This window comes from Perognathus longimembris, chromosome 1, assembly GCF_023159225.1.
Source record: "Perognathus longimembris pacificus isolate PPM17 chromosome 1, ASM2315922v1, whole genome shotgun sequence".
NCBI classification, from domain to species: domain Eukaryota; kingdom Metazoa; phylum Chordata; class Mammalia; order Rodentia; family Heteromyidae; genus Perognathus; species Perognathus longimembris.
In genome coordinates, this window is record NC_063161.1 from 80697962 (window position 1) to 80720659 (window position 22698).

The following is a 22698-nucleotide window of genomic DNA, read 5'->3' on the forward strand; positions in this document are numbered from 1 at the left end:
ACCCTGGTGTTGTTGTGGTTTCCCCAGCGACAGGATGATGTGAATCCACTCAGGGAAATGCTGCTCCCTGTTTGTGCTGTGGCAACCTGAGCTGCTTGCTGGTGAGTGAGGTCATAGGCCTTCTGCTGAGCTCTTGTGGCAGTTCAAGATATGTTGTGTTTGTGCCAGTACTGGGGCTTGAACACAAGGCCTGGGTGTGCTGTCTCTTTAGCTTTTTTGGCTCAAGACTGACCATCTTACCACTTGAGCCACACACAGCTCTACTTCTGGCTTTTTGGTGGTTAATTGACGATCAAATCTCACGGATTTTCCTGTGTGGGTTACCTTTGAGCTTGGATCCTCAGATCCCAGTCTCCTATGTAGTAGGCATGAACCACCAATCCCTGGCTGTATTGGTTTTTATAATAAGGATTAAAAATAAATTACACACTTCACCTTTTCTTACTCAGAAGGGCCCTGCCATTGATCTTTCTAGAAATATGAACCAGGTTCTTTGGTGCCTCCCTGATTCTGCTTCCTATGTTTCTTTTTTTTTGGAAATTCTATATAGATACTGTATTCATTTGTTTACAGTTACTATAATGAAGTACCCAAGGATGCAAAGAGATATACTTGCTCCGAGTTTTGGAGGCTGAAAGAATAGTCAGCTTTGGCTCATGGAGCATGCTCAAGAAGGAGCATGTGCAAGAAGGAATCAACATAGGGCGAGACCATGCGGAGGTCAGAGCAGCTTGTGAGTGATTAGGCTTGCTTTTTATGACAACTCTCTTCAAGAGCCCTGAGAGGAGGAACTGCCATCACACCTTTCCAGAGCAGCACTCCCAGCAAAGCCTAGTGACTTCCCACTGGACTCCATGTCTTAAACATCCAACCACCTCTCATGTCTGCATACCAGGTACCAAGCTGCCATCTCATGAACCCTTGGGGTACACACCTCATCCAGCCCACAGCACTCCCATCTGCATATCTTTTTAACAATTGTCTTGAAGTAGTTGTAGAAGGGAGTTTTGATCCAGTATGTCAGTTAATGAGTACAGTGCACCGTGATCAGTGTCGCCCCTTCTGTCATTCTCTTTCTTCTCTCCCAACCCTATCTCCTCAAGTTACCTGGTTCCACTTTTCACATATGTACATTGAATATTTTAAACTTAATTTTTAGTGGTTATTATAAAGATGATATACAAAGGGGTTACAGTTATGTATGTCAGGTAAAGAGTACATTTCTTTTTGGACAATGCCACACCTTCCCTCATTCTTTCCTAGTGTACGTTGAATATTATGACTGTATTTACCTATGCTTTCTCCTTCTTCTCCATTTGTCTGTCTTCTCTCCTTAACTCTCCCTCCCTGCCCCTCAACAAAACATGCTTTTAGTTTTCTGGTATTGATTTTGTTAAACTGTTCATTTAGGAGTTACGTCACTGGAATCCTTCCATGTATAGCGTACTTTGGTCAATTTGCATATTTCAGGATATGACCATATATACGTGTTCATATATGCTTATAACTTCTGTCTCACCATCTGTATCACTTAACTCACATTCAGCCCAGGTCCCAGCCGGTGCCAGCCGGGCAGGGTCTCCTGACACAGTCTTTCTGTTGCCCTTCCCATGTGCAGAGCTGTGGTTCTGTCTCTCTCCTAGCCTACAAAGCCTGGAGGTTTTCTCCCTCTGGTGTAAATGTGAATTGTTATCCCATACTAACTCATCCTTGAGAAATAGTCATTTCTGTCCCCCCTTCTCTTCCCTAAGACTTCATGCTGGTACTCTGGTGGGACTGCCCTAGTGCTGTCTTCAACTAAAACAGATCAACCACACTGGCAATACTGTGTTGTTCAGGGATTTGAAGTTGGAGCCCCAAAGTGGAAAATTATCTTGTGTTCTTTGGAACACATTATTACAGGAGGAGAGAGATGGAATTTACTGTGTGTTAGATTTAAACTAGATCTGCCTTTAGCATCAAGCTAGGCAACTCTTGCTAATAATAGTTACCACAAATAGTTGTTATGCATTGGGCAGATTTATCTTTAAAACTGAAGGTAAAAAACACGATAGGTTGAGTCACGTTTTTAAAAATCTGCAGCCACCAGCCCAGATGGGAGCTTGGCTGTCATGTGATAGCTAGGAATGACAATGTTTGAGTCTAGGTCTAACATTGACCCACCCATGAGGCAGAAGAAGTTAATTGTAATGTCTAGTCACAGTGTGCCTTTTCTACTCTTTGTTTCCCTTGTGGTATGGGGGCTAGAACTAAGGGTCTTGCACATGCTTGGCACGCATGCTACCCAGGAGCCACTTTCGTCTTCTCTCTCTCTGGCTTTCTTCTTTCTTGATGCTATCAGGGCTTGAATTTAGGGCCTTATGCTTGCTCAACTTGCTTGTTCATGGTTGCCTGCTTTTAAATTGGAGATAAAGTCACATGAACTTCTCTGCCTAGGATAGCTTTGAACAATGATTCTTCATTCTCAGCTTCCTGAGTAGTTAGGATTTCTGATGTGAGCCACTGGCTCCTGGCTATTGCAAGTGTATTTGAGTTGATTTCTTTTCTTTTCTTGTTTTGTTTTTTTTGTTGTTTGTTTTTGTTGTTGTTGATGATGATAGTGGGGCTTGAATTTAGGGCCTGAGCACTCACTGTGCCTAAGCTGTTTTTGCTCAAGGTTAGCACTCTAGTAGCACTTTGAGGCATAGCTCCACTTCCGGTTTTCTGGTGGTTAATAGAGATAAGAATCTTATGGAATTTCCTGCCCAGGCTAGCAGGAAATCATGATCTCAGCTTCCCAAGAAGCTAGGATTACAGATGTGAGCCATCGGGATCTAGCTTATTTTTTTTTTTTAATGTAAAACATTTTGAAGCAAGAGTATATCTCATTTTCTTTGTGTCTGTCCACTAACAGTATTTGTTACTTAATTGAAAATTTCTTGTGTCAAAATGAATTTGGCTGCCTGTGCACAATGCAACAAGCGGTTCTATCGGTAACCAGAGGATAGAGAATTTGGTTGCATTAAAGAGCAGGCAGATGCTCACATTTCTAATCCTAGCAATTTAGGAAGCTGAGATCTGAGGATCATGGATCAAAGCCAGTATGGGAAGAAAAATCTGTGAAACTCTTGTTTCTAATTAATCACTGAAAAAGCTGGAGCTGGAAGAGGAGATGATGTTCATGTGGTAGAGTACCAGCTTCGAGCAAAAAAGCTAAGGGACAGTGCCCAGGCCCTGAGTTCAAGCCCCAGTACCACATATATACACACAAAAAAATCAGTAGGAGTTATGTTCTATAAATTGCTGGAATGATTGTTCCTAGTAGAAATACAGGATTAGTTCCCTGTGAGCAGTTCACAATATTTCTGTCAATATGTTGCACAACCTTTTTAATCTGTGTTCTTCTGCTTTAGCCACATTGAATTCATGGCCTACAGCACCACACTCTTGCTCCAATGATGCTTACCTCACACACATGTCTTCTCCTTGATGCCCATCACAACATTGTTTGGCTCAGAAACAGCACTTTAGCACCATGCTTAGGGCTATCAAACTGAACTCACCCATAAGAATTAAAAACTGGTAGGAGGGGTAAGTGGTGCCACGAGACACTTCACTAGTATACTAAGTACACTACACTAGGACCACTTGTTTACCAGGTGGGAGGTGTACTCAGAAGGCAGAGCATTGCCTGGTATTTTCCCTTAGGAGCATATTCTTCAGCAGCTCCTGACAACCAAAACAGGACCTTGACTTGGAGCCTACAGAGAAATTTTAGCAAGGAGGTGACTTCACCAGTGTGGAGTGATGAGGGTGAATGATGCTGTCAGGAGGTTAATGGGAAAATATAGGGAGCTAGCTTCTTTCTTCTTTGATTCCGTGCTTCCTTTTGCCCTTCCCTAGCTCCTTCCTTCCTTCCTTCCTTCCTTCCTTCCTTCCTTCCTTCCTTCCTTCCTTCCTTCCTTCCTTCCTCCCTCCCTCCCTCCCTCCCTCCCTCCCTCTCTCCTTTCCCCCTTCCTCCTCTCTTTCTTCTTTTTCTTCTCTTTCTTTTCCTCGCTTCCTCTCTTTTTCCTTCCTTCCTCTCTTTTCTTCCTTCTTTCTTTCCTCTGTGCTGGTTCTGGAGCATGAACTCAGAGTTTGGGAACTTTTTTGCTCAATGCTAGCTCTCCACCACTTGAGCCACTACTTAACTGCCAGTGTTTTGGGGGTTAATTGGAGTTTCACAAAGTTTTCTTTTGCCAATCCTGGGGCTTGAACTTAGAGCCTGGGTACCATCCCTGAGCTTCTTTTACTCAAGGCTAGCACTCTACCACTTGAGCCACAGTGCCACTTTGGCCTTTTCTATTTATGTGGTGCTGAGGAATCAAACCCAGGGCTTCCTGCATGCTAGGCAAGCACTCTACTGCTAAGCTGCATTTCCAGCCTTTCAAACAGACTTTTCTGACTGGGCTGGTTTCAAACCATAACCCCTGGATCTCAGCCTCCTTAGTAGCTAGGATTGCAGGTATGAGCCACCAGCATCCAGCCACAGGGAGTTTCTGTTTGCTCAGAACGAAGCTACATTCTCATCCACTGAGGAGCTCTAGCTGTATATTGTTAATTACCCATGCATCCCTGAGTCCGGTGGTTGTTGATCCATCACTGACCTCAGGCACTGGTAGAAGGGCAGCAGGGCAGAAGGGACCAGCTTACAATGGAGTATGACGACAGCCTGGCTTCCTTCTGTGGTTTGAGCTTATACTCCAAATTGGATTTGAGAGTGCACAAGTTAGAAGCAAGCACCTACCAAAAATGTTATTTTTTTTTTCTTTCCCCAGTTGTTTTGGGGAAGGCAGAGGTTTGGTGACGAGGAACTGCCCTCCAAAGTGGTCTGAATCCAGGGCTGAGAGTGAGCACTAGGGAACCCACAGGGGGAGGAACTGCTCTGGAGAAAGGAAACAGAGCAGCAGTAAACCAGCAGCCCATCTTCAATGAGAACTCACAGATGGAGTCCAGGCACTTTTGCATTGGAGTTGCCATGATAGCTGTTGGCTGGATGCCTGGGAAGATGCTGTTGTAGTGCCTGGGGCAATGAGCTTAATTAAGTGCACCCCACTGAGTTCCATGGCCAGGGAACCTGTGGTTTGCACTTGTGAGCCACAGCACACACTGGGTGGGGACAGTGAGAGAGGAGGAGGTGGGGCTGGGGAGGGGCTGGTGCAAAGGGAGAAATCAGAAGCCACATTTAGCAACAGCTTCACATACTATTAGTATAATACAGCCTTGCGGTGGGCTTTTTTTCTCTCTCTTTTTTTACCCCTTCTTCCTACTTTCACCCTCTCACCCCCATTTTTTCCCCCTTGGCAGGGGGGAAGTGATATTTTGAGAATAAAGTTGAATTATGTTGTAACAGTATGCTCAACAGTTACTGAAGACTTAATTTTGGTCAGGCAGTTTTCTAAACACTTATGTAGATGATTCATGCTCATTTAATCAGCTGATCCTTTTGTTATAATTTGGATTTTCAGTGTTGTCCAAAGGCCCATGTGTTACATAAATGCATGGTCCCCTGGGTCGTCGTGCTCTTAGGAGGTGGTGGAAACTTTAAGTAGTAGGAGGTCTGGTGGGAGGTCTTTAAGTCATTGGGGGTGTGCCTTTACACTGCTCAGACAGTGAGTGGTTTTGCTGTGTCACAAGCTTCCTCCATGATGTGTTTCATCACAGGCCCAAAGCCAAAAGGATAGAAAGCTGACTATCATACACACATACCTCTGCAAACTTTCAAGATAGACTCTGTCATTATGCATGCAGGTGAGGTTGTAAGTAAGCTTGTGGTTAGCTCGTAGGTGGTCTGTGCCTGTAGCTGCCACACATTGCCATTGAATTCAGAACCCTCAAGTTTCACAGCTTGGGTTCTGAATGTCATGGCCTCAGAATCAGAAGCAACACATGAGCACTGTGCATGGCCTCAGTCACTCTGCATCCAGCACCTGACACTGAAAAATGGACCTTGAACCTTTCCAAAATCTACGATCAGAAGTATTGAGTGTGGGAGGGGGAGGGGGGAACAGGCAGAAAAGAAGAAGTACCACAGGAAGGGTGTGAGGCGCTTTGGGTGTGAGGGATGGAGATGAGATAAATCTAGAATGAGTTCCAGACCCTTGCTTGACCATCTGCCATTAGGCCTCTCCAGCACTTGGGCATTGCCCATGGATGAAGCTTTTCCCACCTGCCAGGTTTTACTCCCTCTTCTTCATCCAGCATCGCCATTTTGGGGATCCCAATGTGTGGAAGAGGGGTCCATTATCAGCTCAGAAAATGAGTCTCAGATGTTTGCTGCAGACAGGAGGCTTGGTTCTGCTGTTTAACACAGGCCCTTATCCTGGCTAAGCTGTCCACATTGCTACCCTCCTTTAGCCACAGCTCCACTTCTGGCTTTTTAGTAGTTAATTGGAAATAAGACTCTCAGAAATTTTCCTGCCCAGGTTGGCTTCAAACCCCAGTCTTTGGATTTCAACCTCCTGAGTAGCTGAGATGACAGGTGTCAGCCACCAGTACTTGGCATTTTGTCCCCCCTCCCCTAATTTGGGTCTTATATTTTAAATGCACATGATTTAATCCCCCAGTGTCTGCCTTGAATCTGAAGTCCTGAAACAACTTGTCCTGGCCACGTGCAAGCAAGCCAGCAAGCATCATGGTTGGGCTCTGGGAGCATACAGTGCTTGTTCCTGGCTGCTCCATCCTGGGAACCCATCCTTCAAATGCATTCAGTGGAGACAATTCTAGCTTCACTGGGGGCCAGGGGACATGGTGCCTCTTGGCTAGGTTCCCAAGGCAGAAGCTAAATGTGTTCTGTATTCAGGTCATTTCCCTATTTCTCAGCCACCTCCCCCATCCCAGAGAAGCAGGTTTCAGACCCACAGAGAAATTAGAAACGGATGCAGTAAAGTTCCCCCACAAATCCCACAGCGCTGGCTCTTTGAGCTATTGAGTTGAGTTCACAGGCAGCGGTGCCTGCTTTCCAGGGTCAGTTCCTCTTCCCTTTCTTTGCAGGAGGAAGAGAGTATTAATAACTTGTCATGCAAAAAACCTTACTACAGAAATCATCCTTGGCTCTATGTGTTTTCATCAGTGACTTCTGCTGCTAAAGTAAATGAGTAATGTTTTCAAATGTCTAGTTAGTTAGTTAGTGTCCTTAACTGGGGCTTGAACTCAGGGCCTGTACACTATCCCTTAACTTTTTTTCTTAAGGTTATCACTCTACTGTAACTTCAGCTGCCCCTCTACTTTCAGTATTTTGCTAGCTAATTAGATACAAATCTTATAGACTTTTTCTTCAGATTGGCTTTGAACTTTGATCCTCAGATTTTAGCTTCTCAAGTAGCTAGGATTACAGGTGTGAGCCATTGGCATCTGTCTTATCGTATCTTTAATTAAAAAATTTTTTTTGGTCAGTTCTGGGGCTTGAACTCACAGGGTCTAAGTACTGTCCCTGAGCTGTTTTTGGTTTGTTTGTTTGTCTCAAGCATAGTGATCTACCACTTTGAGCCACAGCGCCACTTCCAGTTTTCTGGCCATTAATTGGAGAGCAGAATCTCACAGACTTTCCTACTCAGGCTGGCTTGAAACTGTGATCCTCAGATCTCAGCCTCCTGAGTAGCTAGGATTATAGGTGGGAGCTGCCAGCTCTCAGCAGTGTCTACTTATTAAGACATCAAAATACTATTCTTGATGTGATTTCTTTTTCCTCCTTCCCTACCTTTCCTTGTCTTCAAAAGACAGTTAAAAATTACTTGATAACCCTTTACAATGTGGCTTCCCAGTGGGTTCCAGGAAAAGGACAAACCCTGTGGTGGGTGCAGCATATGTGGTAGGTGCCAGAGAAGAATGAGGTGCCAGTCTTGACCTAGGAAGACCTTTTCTTGTGTTTTACTACCTTCCAGGAGTACTCATGTGCTTTTGCCTATACCCTATTATTTCATGTTAAGTCCTGCTATTGTGCTCTGTTACATATAGGAAGGAGAGTCTGGTTATATGTTCTTGACATTTAGGATGCGTTTCTTCTTTCCCTGCAAGAATTGGCAAGCCCATATCAAACTAGCTTCAGGAGCAAAAGAGTATGTTTCTGAAAAATCCAAAAGCTGGTGGCTTCAGGTGAGGCTTGATCCAACACCATTATGTTACCACCATTAGATCTCTTTGTTTCTAGTGAACTAGCTTCTGCAATGCTTATTCACACCATGAGTGTCTTCCCTTCATGATCTCCAGATGTCTGATAGCAGCTTTTGGCAATATATTTGGTTCAGTGTTCACAAACAGAAGGAAAAAAAAATCTCAGAAAGCCTTTCTCTCTCTATTCCATGAAAGGTTTTGCTAGATCACATGGTTGTGGTTGAAGCCAGCAGAATACTGTGCACTGATTGGCATAGTCTTGTTCACATGATCCATGGCTGTAATCAGGGGGTGGAGTCAGCTGCCTAAGAACCACAAAGATCTTAGGATACAGACATGGATGGGAAGGGAAGATGAGCTGACTGGGCAGGCTGGAGAGATAGCCAGTAAGTATCTAGTTCATACAGATGTGAACAAAATAGTATACCTCATTTTATTCTGGGTATCTCAATGGAGCCACATTAGTACTAGAAATATCTCTCCAAAGTGAGGGCCTTATGTATTTTATGCCAATTACCTAGCTCTCTGGCTAGGCAAAGAGAGTAAGAACTTGTCAGCATGGAAGTTAGATCAGAGTTCTTTCCTGCTGTCTCATGATCTGAAATTTGAGGACACCAGGGTTGAGCAATAATGCAGACATTGCTACACATTCAGTTAAATATACATTTCGGAAAAACATTGTATCCCATGGAGCAATATGTATCAAGAAATAAGCTAGAGAAGCCAATATGTCCAAGAAGAAACACCCTGCTTAGTTTGTTAATTTTCTACCATTTGGCCATTCCTAGTCTCAACTCAGTTGTCCCCCAGTGTGACACCCTAGGTCAAACCCCACTTCAGAGTGACAACGCTTTGTATTCCCTTCCAGTGGGCAGTTTGCCGTGGTAAAGAAATGCCGGGAGAAGAGCACAGGGCTGCAGTACGCTGCCAAGTTCATCAAGAAGCGGAGGACCAAGTCCAGCCGGCGGGGCGTGAGCCGCGAGGACATCGAGCGTGAGGTCAGCATCCTGAAAGAGGTGCAGCACCCCAATGTCATCACCCTGCATGAGGTCTACGAGAGCAAGACGGATGTCATCCTCATCCTGGAACTGTGAGTGAGGCTGGAGAGGGCACCCCACACCCCACACTGGGGAGGGTGGGTCCTGGGTGAGGGGGCTGTGCCTGAGAACAGCTCCAAGACATCTGGTCCAGATGTAGCTGAGTTATCTGGAAGAAATTCTCAAGAGCAACTGTGCTACTCTGGCTTCCATGACGTGCAATAGTTTCCCTCAAACTGATCGCTTATTTGAGGTTTCAACTTTGTTTTCCACAAGCTGTTTCCTGAGCTTTCATTAAGCTTGAAGTATGTGTGTCTTTTTCTCTTGTGACTGTTATCTTCTTTCTTTTTCTTTCTCTTCTTTGGTTCTGGTATGTATGTGAGCATGGTTGGTCTCATTGAGGTGTTTGTGAACACCAGAGAATGGTAAAGATTGTGGCTTTACTGAAGCTTTCTTATTCCACAACTCAGAGAGACAGCTACCAATTATTCCATAGTTGCTAGGTAGAATTTTGGACATAATGTCGCTAGGTCTTCCCACTTTATTCAAGGAAATTCAATATTGGCAATCATTTCCTAGTAATGATGAGAAGACAAAATAGGACATATCTAAAGGGCTACTTTTGGCATACAGAAACTTCTAGATGGTAGCCGGTTGTGGGTATGCAATATTATCATTTGATCACTGAGATAGAGATACACCATGGTATAAATGCATTCAGGTACAGCTGAGTTAGAAGGCGAAGATGTATACTTGGCTTTATAAAATTGATTTTTAAAGCATATATTATGATTTAAAATAGCAATTCTCAAATATTGGTATGGCTTAGAAACTTCCCATGTGTGTGCCAATATACAGACTTTTTGGCTGTGTTTCTAATGTTTCTGTGTAGAACCCAAGAATTTGTATGTTTAACATATCCCTTGGTGCTGCCACGGGTGGTGGTCTGGGATCCACTTTTCCTATCCCCTCTCATCTCAAAATGTGCTCTTGTTTGGAAAAAGGATCTTTTCAGATGTTGTCAAGATGAGAGTAGTAGAGTAGGATGCAAATTGACTTGTCCTTATATGAAGATCCTCAAAGACAGACTTCGGGAGACAGCCTTATGAAGACAGAAGCATGTATTGATGGGTCCACAAGCCAAGGGATGCATGGGCGCACCAGAAACCACTGGAGAGGCAAGGAAGCTGATCCTTCCTCTGGGCTCTCAACACCTTGAGGTTTTATTCAACATGTCAGTTTATGAATACAATGCATCATTGATCAGTCACCACTTCTGGAGACAGTAAATCTTTTTGAGCCAGTCAATTTGTAATGCTTTGTTACTTCAGCCTTGAGAAGCTAACCTGGGGGCAAGTGCTGGGCACACAGAAATTGTAATTATTCCACCAGGAACCTACTCATATGTAAATCTAAAAGTCTCTAAGCTCCTTATAAACAAAACAAGTTCAAGTGGCTCATGCTTATAGTCCTAGCTATTCTGGAGGCTGAGATCTGAGGATACTGATAGAATCTAGCCAGGGCAGACAAATCAAAGACATACTTATCTCCAGTTAGCCAGCAAAAAGTCAGAAGCAGAGGAGTGGTTTAAGTGGTAATGCTCTGGCCATGGGCATTGAAGTAAAACCAGTACCAGGAAACAATAATGCCTTTTCCCCCCTACAAAAAAGAAAACCCAGCTAAAGGACAGTAATATCATTTAGTAGGTGACTGAAAAAACAAGAAACATAAATCTTACACAGAGGCCTACACAGGGAAGAACTGGGAAGGAGGGGGAGTTGGGGCCTAACATGAGGAAAAAGTGGATCTCACCCTGTCAGGTTCTACTTCTGTTCACTTTAGTAGCTTTGAATCACCTGCCTGAAAGGTTTATAAAACACAATACAGTAAAATTGCCAAGTAAGAATCGGTCTGGTGGAGTGTTCCAAGGCAAGCTAAGCTAATTGGTTCTCCAATCCTTAATTCTTCCTTATTTGTTCTATTTTAATTTTAAACCAGATCTAAAATGGTGTAGCTATTACCTTTAGCAGCTTCTTCTTCTTCTTCTTCTTCTTCTTCTTCTTCTTCTTCTTCTTCTTCTTCTTCTTCTTCTTCTTCTTCTTCTTCTTCTTCTTCCTCCTCCTCCTCCTCCTCCTCCTCCCCCTCCTCCTCCTCCTCCTCCCCCTCCCCCTCCCCCTCCCCCTCCTCCTCCTCCCCCTCCTCCTTCCTCCCCCTCCCTTTCCTCTCATCTCCCTCCCTCATTTTTTTCTTTCTTGATAAGAAGAAATATCAGCAAAGTGGTGCACAATGCTCTGACTATAACCAAGCACAAATTATGGAGTAAACAACATACTCTTTCTTGCTTAAAAGGTAAACTTTATCTATCTATCTATCTATTTATTTATTTATTTATATTTTTTTGCCAGTCCTGGGCCTTGGACTCAGGGGCCTGAGCACTGTCCCTGGCTTCTTTTTGCTCAAGGCTAGCACTCTGCCACTTGAGCCACAGTGCCACTTCTGGCCATTTTCTATATATGTGGTGCTTGGGAATCGAACCCAGGGCTTCATGTATACAAGGCAAGCACTCTTGCCACTAGGCCATATTCCCAGCCCCTACTTATTCTTTTTCTTCCTGTACTGGGGCTTGAATTGAGGTCCTGGGTGCTGTCTCTTACCTTTTTCACCGAAGGCTGGAGCTCTACTACTTGAACCATAACTTCATTTCTGGTTTTATGCTAGTTAATTGAAGATAGAGTCTCTGAGATCCTCAGATCTTAGCCTCCTTACTGGTAATATAAGCATGAGCTACAGGCACTTGGCTCAACTTGCTGTTCTTCTTGTTGCTTCGGATTTTGTTTTTGTGCCAGTTTTGGAGCTTGAGCTCAGTGTCTGGGTGACATACCTGAGATTTTTGTTCAAGGCTGGCACTCTACCACTTGAGCCACAGCTCTACTTCCACATGTTTAGTGGTGAATTAGAGATAAGAGTTTCATAGACTTTTCTGCTCAAGTTGACTTCAAACTGAGATCCTCAGATCTTAGCTTCCAAAGAAGATAGAATTACTGGTGAGAGCCACTAATTGTAGCATAAACGCTCACCACAATGCTTGTCATCCTAACAAGGCTAAATAAGCACTATAGCTGTGCAAACTATGTTAAATGCACACTGGCTGTGCAATAGATTTCTAGAACATGTCTTGACAGTCTGAAATGCTATTGAACGACTTTCCTTCTTAGCTCTCTTTTTTACTTCAGCTGGATTAATAAATTCCGGGATTCTGTGTGTTCATTGCAAACAGTTGCTGAGTTGTGTGCAAACATTTGCGCAGTCAGGTCACTTCATGCAAGATTGTTGTTGAGTTGCTTCATTCTCTCTCTTCTTGCCAAACTGAGATACAAATTAACCTGAGTAAGAATATGGTGTCTTTTATCTATCAGTGTGGCGTGTGCCTGTAGATGACTTCATGCTGCTCTCCTCAGTAAACCCAGAATCAAAAGACCCCCAGGAAACAAAAGGAGAAACCAAAGCAATGGCTGTAAATTACCTTTGTAGTCACAGTCCCCCAGGCTCATACCTGGGGGATAGTAATCCTAGCTACTCAGGACCTTAGCTCTGAGGACTGTGGTTCTAAGCCATCAGAGGCAGAAAAGTCGCTGAGCATCTTATCTCCAGTTAACCAGCAAAAAGACAAAAGTAGAGCTGTGGCTCAAGCTTTGAGTGAAAACCTAAGGGACAGTGCCAAGGCCCTGAGTTAAAGATATAGTTCTTCCCCCACCCTCCAAAGAAGAAGAAGGGGGGGGGAGGAGGAGGAGGAGGAGGAGGAGGAGGAGGAGGAGGAGGAGGAGGAGGAGGAGGAGGAGGAGGAGGAGGAGGAGGAGGAGGAGGAGGAGGAGGAGGAGGAGGAGGAGGAGGAGGAGGAGGAGGAGGAGGAGGAGGAGGAGGAGGAGGAGGAGGAGGAGGAGGAGGAGGAGGAGGAGGAGGAGGAGGAGGAGGAGGAGGAGGAGGAGGAGGAGGAGGAGGAGGAGGAGGAGGAGGAGGAGGAGGAGGAGGAGGAGGAGGAGGAGGAGGAGGAGGAGGAGGAGGAGGAGGAGGAGGAAAAAGAGCTGTACATATGAATAAAAGAGAAGTTACAAGGAAAGGTAATACTTATTACTTTTAAATACTGAGAGAAAAAAATACAACATGCCTTAGAAGAATTTATATTTACTGTGTGAGTTTGTGTATGCGCTGGCACCAAGGCCTGGGTGCTGAGTTTTAGCTTTTTTTCCCCTCAAAGGTAGCACTCTACCACTTGAGCCACACTCTGGCTTCTGGCTTCTGGCTTTTTGGTGGTTAATTGGACATAAGTCTCAGGGACTTTTCTGCTTGGGCTAGCTGCCAACCAGCACCATTTCTGTGAGCCTCCTGAGTAGCTCGGATTACAGATATGAGCCACTGCCCTTTATGTTTGTTTTTTAAACAAGATTTTTCACAGACATGAGACAAAATGGGAGGCTCTGAGGGGCTCATTGATGGTCTGGGAAGGTTGTTGTAGATCAACTGTGAGCACTTAGCTTAATAAGTTGATCCAGGAATCCATGGTTGGCTTGCACTTTCTTCTGAAGTACTGTCTGTATCCTTGACTCCATCCATCAACCCAGAATTCTGGGCATAACAGGACCTGGACATGGGTACCACAGGGCCAAGTGAAATAGAAGGTGTAAGCTGAGTCTGGACTCCCAGTCTGGCTACCCTCAGGCCTGGGAGGGAGGTGGGCTCTGGACACAGAGAGGAAGCTGTGGCAGGTGCCATGGAGCTGGGGCTGTGACTGGAACAGAGACGACACTGGGGCAGGGAGGAGAGGAGAGGAGCAAGAGGGGACACCAGAACATCTGAGGAGTCAGCTAAGTCTCAATTTCAGAGGTCCTTTCTGTCACCACCTCTCAGTGTGCTGGATGCAGGAGTGGCCGACCAAATGGGAAGAGAAACAAGATGTGTGACATGGTTGAGGAAGTGTGACTGGGACACAAGTACAAACATGGAGCCTCACAGTAACATAGTAGATAGAGCCTGTCATTCCTAGGTAGGAATGGAAGTCAGCCACCTGCCTGGAGCTATGAAAGTCTGGAAGACTCGTGGGCAGCGAGGTGGTAGCTTTTTCCCAAACCCTAAGGATCGCAGGAAGAGAGAGATTCCCAGTAGTCACTGTTGCTGCTATGTACAATGCAGAAACCACTGCATCAGATATTAAAATATGAATATATCCTATACACTATACATTTGTGAATGCACAGATGCCATCTGTGGTTTTACTTTCAGAGTGCCATTGTCTCAACTTTTCTTGACTGTCCAGAAATCAACTAATTCACCTAAGCCAGTGAAAATACCGATTTCATAATTTGAAGGAAAGAAACACTTTTCATCTGAATTGGCAAGAAAGAGCATGGGATGAAGACACACAGAGTTTGTTACTGAAGAGAATGCCTGAGTAGAAAATCACCTATTTTCTTTGATTTAATTCTGTTGGAAAGGTTGAGACTGTTGCCAAATGCACTTTCCTTCTTTGCTCTTGCTTAAGAAGAGATAAACAAGAAGCCAGATTCCTCAAGTGAGAGCCAGAGGAGCCTTTGAAATTAGCTCTGAGAATACAAATGGTAGTCCAAATGTCAAAAAGAGTTGGCTGCAACTCAGGGGAAGAGTGACCAGATGGGCCAGGAAAGAAGGTGTTGAAGAAGTCTCGGTGTGTCTTTGTGCTTTGTGGGCATCGGGAAGGAAATAGGAACAGAGTGACCCAAAGAGCTCAGCCTCAGCCTCACTTTACCTCATCCCTTGTTCATCGCAGCTTCTTACATCTTTGTGTCCCCACCCTTATCCCCATTTGTGATGAACACAGGGCCTCACAGTAATGCCTTTTTAAGGTGATTTCAACTGGGCAGGACCATCATGAAATGTACTATGCCATCCTATCATTCAATGCCAAGAAATCCACCCCCTAGTTTTGCTGCTTTGGGGCAGCCCCCACTTATGTTATCTCATTGAATCCTTGTATGCATGCTATCAACTCCTCACCCCAAGAAAAGCTGCACTCATACAATCCAGACAGACCACAGGGGTGGGGGAAGTACAGTTCCCTCACAGTTATAGCTTGTTTGGGAGGGAATTCTTTTGCTTGAATTTTCCAAGCCCTGAAATAGTGCACATCTAAGCCTGCATATACCACTGTCATGCGCTGGTGAGTCACTTCTACCCTTTGCCTCTTTGCCTCCACAAGTGGTGACTTGCACAGCCTGGTGGCCTTCCACTCCATGCTCTCCCCTCTAGATTTCAAAGAATGACTAAGAAGCTCAGTCAGATACAACCCAACCTAGATTCTAAGGGCTCCTTCCTTTTCATTCGTTTCTCTAGCTCTGGTTTTCTTACAGCTATGTTCCCTTAGAGCCATTCCTTAGCATTTCCCCAAAGTTGAGTGAGGGTAGAAATGTGTTTGGCTTGGTGGTGTTACAGGTTCCTGTGCATACTTGTCCTCATTGAGGTCCAGGCCTTCTTAGTCTTTATTTTGTAATTTAATTTTATTTATTATTATTATTTATTTTATTTTATTATTATTATTATTTTTTTTTTGCCAGTCCTGGGGCTTGGACTCAGGGCCTCAGCACTGTCCCTGGCTTCTTTTTGTTCAAGGGTAGCACTCAACCACTTGAGCCACAGTGCCACTTCTGGCCATTTTCTGTATATGTGGTGCTGGGGAATTGAACCCAGGGCTTCATGTATACGAGGCAAGCACTCTTGCCACTAGGCCATATTCCCAGCCCTCTTCTTAGTCTTTAGAATCCACAGTTCTATGTTCGGCCCACTAAGTATGTGTCAGGTCCAAATAGAGCTGGGGTGGCTTGATGTGAAACGATTGTGTTTGTCTTCAAAATCAGGAAGTTCACAATCAGAGAGAAAATGTTCCTTGCGAGATGATCTTTACTCACTTGACTGTGGCCAAAACTGGGTTATTTTTCATTTGAACTTGAGAGTTTGGATCTAGATCCAGGAAGCAATATTCATATGCAGAAAGATGGTTACCAAAAGTATGTGCGGAGTTCAGAGGACATGATAAGTGAGAGAGAACAGAACGTACAAAGGCCTAGAGCTGTCTCCATCCTACAATGTGCAAGGTTAGGATGGGTGCTTTGAGGACCCTGGATACAGTGGGATAGGATGGGATGGGACAGAATAGGACAGGACAGGACAGAAGAACGGACCTGAGCTGAACCCTTGGTAGAAGAACTCAGCCATGGCACAGCAAGGAAGGAACAGGACTGACTCTACTTTGCTTTTCTTCAGTGATTTCTACTTGACAAACCAAGCTAAGAGTTAATGACTGGCAACCCCCTGATTCAGTGTCTATGAACAGCTTCCCTAGACCCAGATGTGGTTGTCCAAAGGTAGAGAATTAGGTAGAAAATGTTCTCTTTCGGGTTTCAAGTTGGCTTGCTAGTTCCATGAACACTTTAATCCTGATGCTCTGGCTAAATAGTTACAACCCAAACTTCATGGTACCTCTGTCACCCAGTGAAATGCCTCTTGAGCAGTGTATTATTTGTCACTGAGTGGTTAAGAGGGCATCTTCTCTGGTGCCTTCTTTTTCCAAACTGCACCTCTCACATACTCTTCAAAAGATTGAATGTTTCCTTGGAGGCCTGTTTTCCATTTATCTTATCTCACCTGTTTTCCATTTCTCTTTTCCCACCTGTTTTCCATTGCTTCAGAGGGAAAGAGCTGGAGGAAGTCTTGGCCTTTTGGCAAGTAGTACCTTCCACTGCCAGGAGACCTCACCTAGCTGAATAGTTCCTCTCAGCCTGCCTCCTCTCTGTCCCTTACGGGTAAGGTCATATCTGAAGGGAAGGAAGCCACCTTTTTTTTTGTTGTTGTTGCCTGTCCCTGGGCTTGGACTCAGGGCCTGAGCACTGTCCCTGGCTTCTCTTTGCTCAAGGCTAACACTCTGCCACTTGAGCCACAGCGCCACTTCTGGCCATTTTCTATATATGTGGTGCTGGGGAATTGAACCCAGGGCTTCATGTATACAAGGCAAGCACTCTTGCCACTAGGCCATATTCCCAGCCCCAAGGAAGCCTCCTTGATACTCCTGACATCCCTGTATACAATGAATGTGGAGGGAGGATGTCCATGGAGATAGGATGCACTCTATACCAGCTTCCTTTTTACCCAGACTCTCTTACTTCCTCTTCAGATCAGTTTAATCTCCTTTTTCCTATCACAGCCATGACAGAACCTCTGTTTAAGCTTCCTAACATATGGTGCAAATTCCTTAGTGTGTTTACAGTCTCTGAGAATCAACAGTTGCTCCTGGATTGTTTCTGATCCCTAAAGCTGTATCTCTAGCTTGCTCTGGAGCCCACAGTAGTTCTCTAGGGGCCCACTCAACTCTGCACCTAGGTTTGTCTCCCAGGCACCTCAGTGTTGACATGGCCTACAGTGAACTCCTGGCTCCATCCTGGGGCCCCTTTCGTCCCTAGCTTAACATAGCATCACCATCTTTCTGGTTCTTCAGGCTAGACACTTTGGGGAACTTTGTCCTCGATGCCTCTTCGCCACTATTCTCTATGGTGTCCCACATCCAGTCTTTTATTAAGTTCAGTGGTTCCTCCTCTGAAAGAGCATCCAGATCTCTCTCACGGCTTTCTTTGTTTTGTTTTTTTTTGGGTGGGGGTGCCAGTCCTGGGCTATAGTGCTGTTCTGCAGCTTTCTTGCTTAAGGTTAGTGCTCTACCACTTGAGCTACAACTCCACTTTCATGACTTTCTTGCCCAGGCTGGCTTTGAACCAGGATCCTTAGATCTCAGCCTCCTAAGTAACTAGGGACTGTAGTCACAAGCAACTAGCACCTGTCTTCACTCTTATCTTCATTACTATTCTAACACTTCTATTCTAGCCCAGGAACTCTTTAACTCTTCCCTGAATTATATTACCATTCTCTCATTTCTCTCTTACCCAAGTCACCTCTTGATTTATTACTACCTAGCTACTCCTTTTGCTAAAAGATCTTTGATATATAAGGACACAGAGTACTTGGAATATGGCTTTCTTTTTGCACATAAACTCTGCTCACTGATATTCCTAGGGTTTGGCTTCATTTTCTCTTGGAACTTGATGAGTCATTCCTCTCATGTACCCCCAAGATGGCAGCCATCTTTTACCTAGTCCCGAAGGCCTAACATCTCCTCATTACTTACTACATGCAAGACCCTGGTTCAATCCTCAGCATGATTGGAGGGAGAGTAAAGACATGAAATGATGTTTAATATCATTCATCAATAGGAATTCACAACACAAAACGACAGAGATGCCACTTCGTATCCACCAGGACCACTGTAATAAAAGGACAGACACTATGAAGTATTGAGGAGGCTATGGGGAAGCAGGACCCCTCAGGCATAGCGCAACCATTTTGGAAAACAGTTTGGTTGTTCCACAAAATGTTAAATATAATAGTTACTTTCTGATGCTGCATTTCCATTCTAAGAAAAATGAAAATTTATCTCGACTCAAAAAATGAACACACTTGCAACAACATGGATTAACCTTGAAAATACTTTGTAAAGTACAGGAAGCCAGTCTCAACTGATCATATAGTATAGGATTTTACTGGTTGAATTGTCCATTATAGGGGCGTCTGTAGGGGTGGAATGTAGGAGAGGACCAGGAAGAGTAGCTACTAATCGCCACTGTTTGTTCTAGAACCAAAGCAAATGTTCTAAAATTAGATTGTGGCGATGGTTACATAACTCTGTAAAATACTAAAACGCAATGAATTATAAACTCGGAACATCTTGTTAAAAAAATTTCTGTGATTGCTCTCTGCTTACCAAATGGAGCCCATGGACTCTTTGACCTTATGCCCTCAGCCATCCTTATACCCATTATTGCTTCCTCCCTCATTTCCATTCTGCCTTTGATGCTTCTTCTCTAGAGAACCTTCTGCCATTCTCAGATTGTACTTTCTCTTGCTAGAGAACTCCTACTCATCCACCAAAGCCCAGCTCATGTCACTCCCTTTCTTTGGTTTTCTGCCTACTCAATAAGATTTAATTACTTTCCTGCCACCTTTTAAAAGTGTACTGATCATAGCACTTAACTGTCCTCATTCACACATGTCTGTGTGTCTTTATCCTGTAATGGGGCTCTAGGGGCAGGCATTTCTGTTTTACTGATTTGTCTTTCCAGGCCTAGCATCTAGAAGGGGGTATGCCTGCCCCATGGTCAATGGCTGAAGTTTAAGTCAATCCTCCAGACTGGAGGTAGGAGAGGGCTCTAATAGGTGGCCTTTGTAGATTTAGGACCCTGGGGCTGAGGAGAGAAAGAAAGCCAAAGAAAGGCATTGGTTCATTCAGGAGGCCCTGCATTGTTTGTGACGTGTTTCAAGTAGTCCTCTTCTATGAGAACAAGGTAGTTCATTGCTTAGCTAATGTCTTCTTCAGCCACAATGTGTTGGGATCCTATGTCTGTGCTGAATGTATGGGATGGGATTCCAAGGGAGAGGAGGGGAAGCCTCTTGTCAGTGGACCGTTAACATGTTGTATGCCAGTGACAGGAAAGGTTAGAGATGGCAAAGTTTAAGCTGCTGATTGGCATGCAGAAAAATTAGTAAACACACAATGAAGGAATGGAAGAAGATGAGGTAAGTTCCTTAGACAGTTCAACGTCCCTTTGTCTGTTGTAGCCTTCTCAGTGCCCCAGCCCCATGGGCCTCCTGGTTCCAAATGGACTGTGCTGGAATGGAACTCCATTCCTCATGTCAGTCTTCCACAAGGAGACACCTCTGGTTGGGGGTGGCTGGCTGCTCTCAACTCCACTGTTTCAGCACAGCAGGGTCACAGGCTACATCCCTTCTTTCCTTTTACTTAGGTGTCCTCTGGAAGCCCCATTTTCATCCTTAATTCTCTTTCTTCTGTCAAGTGCTAAATTCCATCTAGCATAGTAGCTCATGCCTGTAATTCTAGCTACTCAGAAGGTTGAGATCTGAGTATTATAGTTCAAAGCCAGGCCGGGTAAGAGTTCATGAGATACTGACGAGGCTTTTATCTTCAATTAACCAGCAAAAAAGCTGAGTTGGAGCTGTGCCTCAAGTGGTAGAATGCCAGCCTTGAATGAAAAAGAGTGACCAAGTTCAAGAGAGGGACACAGAGGGACCTAGAGAGAGTGATGACCCCTGTTAGTGAATTTTAGCCATCTTAGCTTTCCCTATCTTTAAAAATTACCCATCTCTTTTTTTTTCTCCCCCTCTGCTGTGACATTGTCAAGCTGAGGTCAAGGAGGCTATGCCCACTGAATCTGCATCTCTCCACATCTCAGGTGGCTATGGAACAACAAGGGCCAGATCACTTCTGATAGCTGTGCCTCCATCTAATGGGCCAGTGAGGGGTCTTTCATCCAGGATTCCAGATCATTAACAATAATCAGCAGCTTTCCTTTGAGCTCTTTTCACTGGATTGGTGGGGAGAATTACCCAGTGGGAGAGGAGGAGGCGGAGCTGCAGCTCTGGGTTCCTCCTGGATAATTGCCTCCCCTTGTTTCCAGCTAGACAAGATAGATTGATTTTGGAATAAACCTCCACCTATGACTGGCTTCGTTTGGTTAACTGCCCACTAGCCTTTTGTTCTAGCGCCAGTTATTACTACTCAGCCTAAAGAGATGTCTGGCTGCCCCAGCTTTCCGTTTGCCCCACTTTCGATTGGTCTAATTATTCCTCTGGGTCTCCACAGCTTGGGCTGAAACCATTTAAAGTACAAGTGGGCTTGGCATCTGCTGTGGCCCTTCTGCTTGTTTGTGTTTCTTATTTCCCTTGGTAGAGTAGTACTTTATTTAGTTCAAGAAGCCTGCATGGACCACCTGAGTGCCTATGGCTGGAATCTTAGATATTCAAGAGGCTGAGATCTGAGGATCATGATTCAAAGCCAATCCTGGGCAGGAATGAGAATCTTATTTCCTATAGCCACCAAAAAGCTGGAAGTGCAGCTGTGGCTCAAGTGGTAGGGCACCTACCTTGAGAGAAAAAGCCAAGGGACAGTGCCCATTCCCTGAGTTCAGACCCCAATACCAACAAATAAATACTGCTTGAAACAAGTGAGAGATGGATCTATAGCTTGTGCTTGAGCTCCTTTTCTATCCCCCATTCTTCTTCCCCCCACCACAGTATCTAAGGAATGCTCCCCTCCCAGTTTCTATCATTGATACAGTGTGCTGTGGTTGGAATCACCAGAGCATGCTGATCTTCAAGATCTTGAAGGATCCCATGCAGAGCTCCAACCTGTAGCTCTGCAACGTGCACCACATCCATGGTAACCCAGCTGTCAGACTCAACCACCGAGCTCAGGAATGTCCATCAGAGAGGGCCATATCTTTCCTAGTAAGCTTCCTACCTGAATCAACTAAAGAGTCCATTCTTTCTTGGGGCCAACTGTAGTGAGCATTTCTGCATCTGGTAGCCTTCCCAAACAGCAGTCTTTCATTGTCATTCTCATGGTGCATCACCTTCATTGTTGATCGAACTTCCTTCCCCTCTCTTCCCCTCCTCTTCGCTTTTCTTTTCCTCTTCCCTCTCTGTCCTTTTTCCCTTCCTCCCTCACTCCTTCCCCCCTGTTCTTCTTCCTTCCTTCCCTCCCTTTTTTCCCCTCTGTATATTGGCCTCCTCCCCCTTCCTCCTTTTTTTTCTGCCAGTCCTGGGGCTGGAGCTTGAACTCAGGGCCTGGGCACTGTCCCTGAGTTTCTTTTGCTCAAGGCTAGCACTCTACCACTTGAGCCACAGCACCATTTCCAGCTTTTCTGTTTATGTGGTACTAAGGAATAGAACCCAGGGCTTCATGCATGCTAGGCAAGTACTCTACTACTAAGCCACATTGCCAGCCCCTCCTTTTTCCCTTTTGTGCTGATCATCAGACCCAAGGCCTCTGTGGGCCCTTTGCACTACCAGCAACCAGTGTGACATTTTCTGAATCTTCTTTAGAGTTATGTTTCTTGAAATGTAAAGCACTAAGCTGCCTGCAGTCCTCTGCAGGCTGATGTGAAGGGGAGCCCCAGCCTCAGGTGCCAGGTTTTAAACCCATGCTGCACTACCAAGTGGGGTAGCTAAGGGTCTAGGGGCCCTGAGGTGCATGCTGACATCTGTTGTTGTTTTTTTCCCTCATTTGAATTTGTTCATAGTGTCACCAATAGGTAGTAGGTACCTTGGACCCAGTCTCACCTCTTCCCTGCCCCCCCCCCCCCGCCCCATTAAAACTGAGGTTTGGGTGACTCCAGTTCCAAGACTCCTCACCAGTCTAAGCAGTAATATGAGACTTGCTACATGTCCACCCAGCTCCCGAATCCCTGCATCAGGCCCCCTTTCCTCCCCATGCTCCCCTTTCTTCTTTTTCTTTTTCTCCTGTTTTTGGGCGTAGATCCTAGCTGATGTTCTACCACTTGAACCACATCTTCACTTCTGTGTTGTGCTTTGTTTTGTTTTGATGGATTAATTGCAGATAAAAGCCTTTCAGGTTTGTCTGCCTGAGCTGGCTTCTAATTGTGGT

The 22698-nt window shown here is 44.9% G+C and overlaps 1 protein-coding gene across 4 annotated transcripts in view; it reads left to right on the forward strand.

Annotated features, from left to right (window-relative positions):
- Dapk1 (death associated protein kinase 1) overlaps positions 1 to 22698 on the forward strand; it is a 186133-nt gene that overhangs the window by 90782 nt on the left and 72653 nt on the right. For all 4 annotated transcript variants that reach the window (XM_048330803.1, XM_048330827.1, XM_048330820.1 and 1 more), the window contains exon 3: positions 8999 to 9220. In XM_048330803.1, the coding sequence (XP_048186760.1) occupies positions 8999 to 9220 (222 nt within the window). The remainder of the gene's footprint in view (positions 1 to 8998; positions 9221 to 22698) is intronic.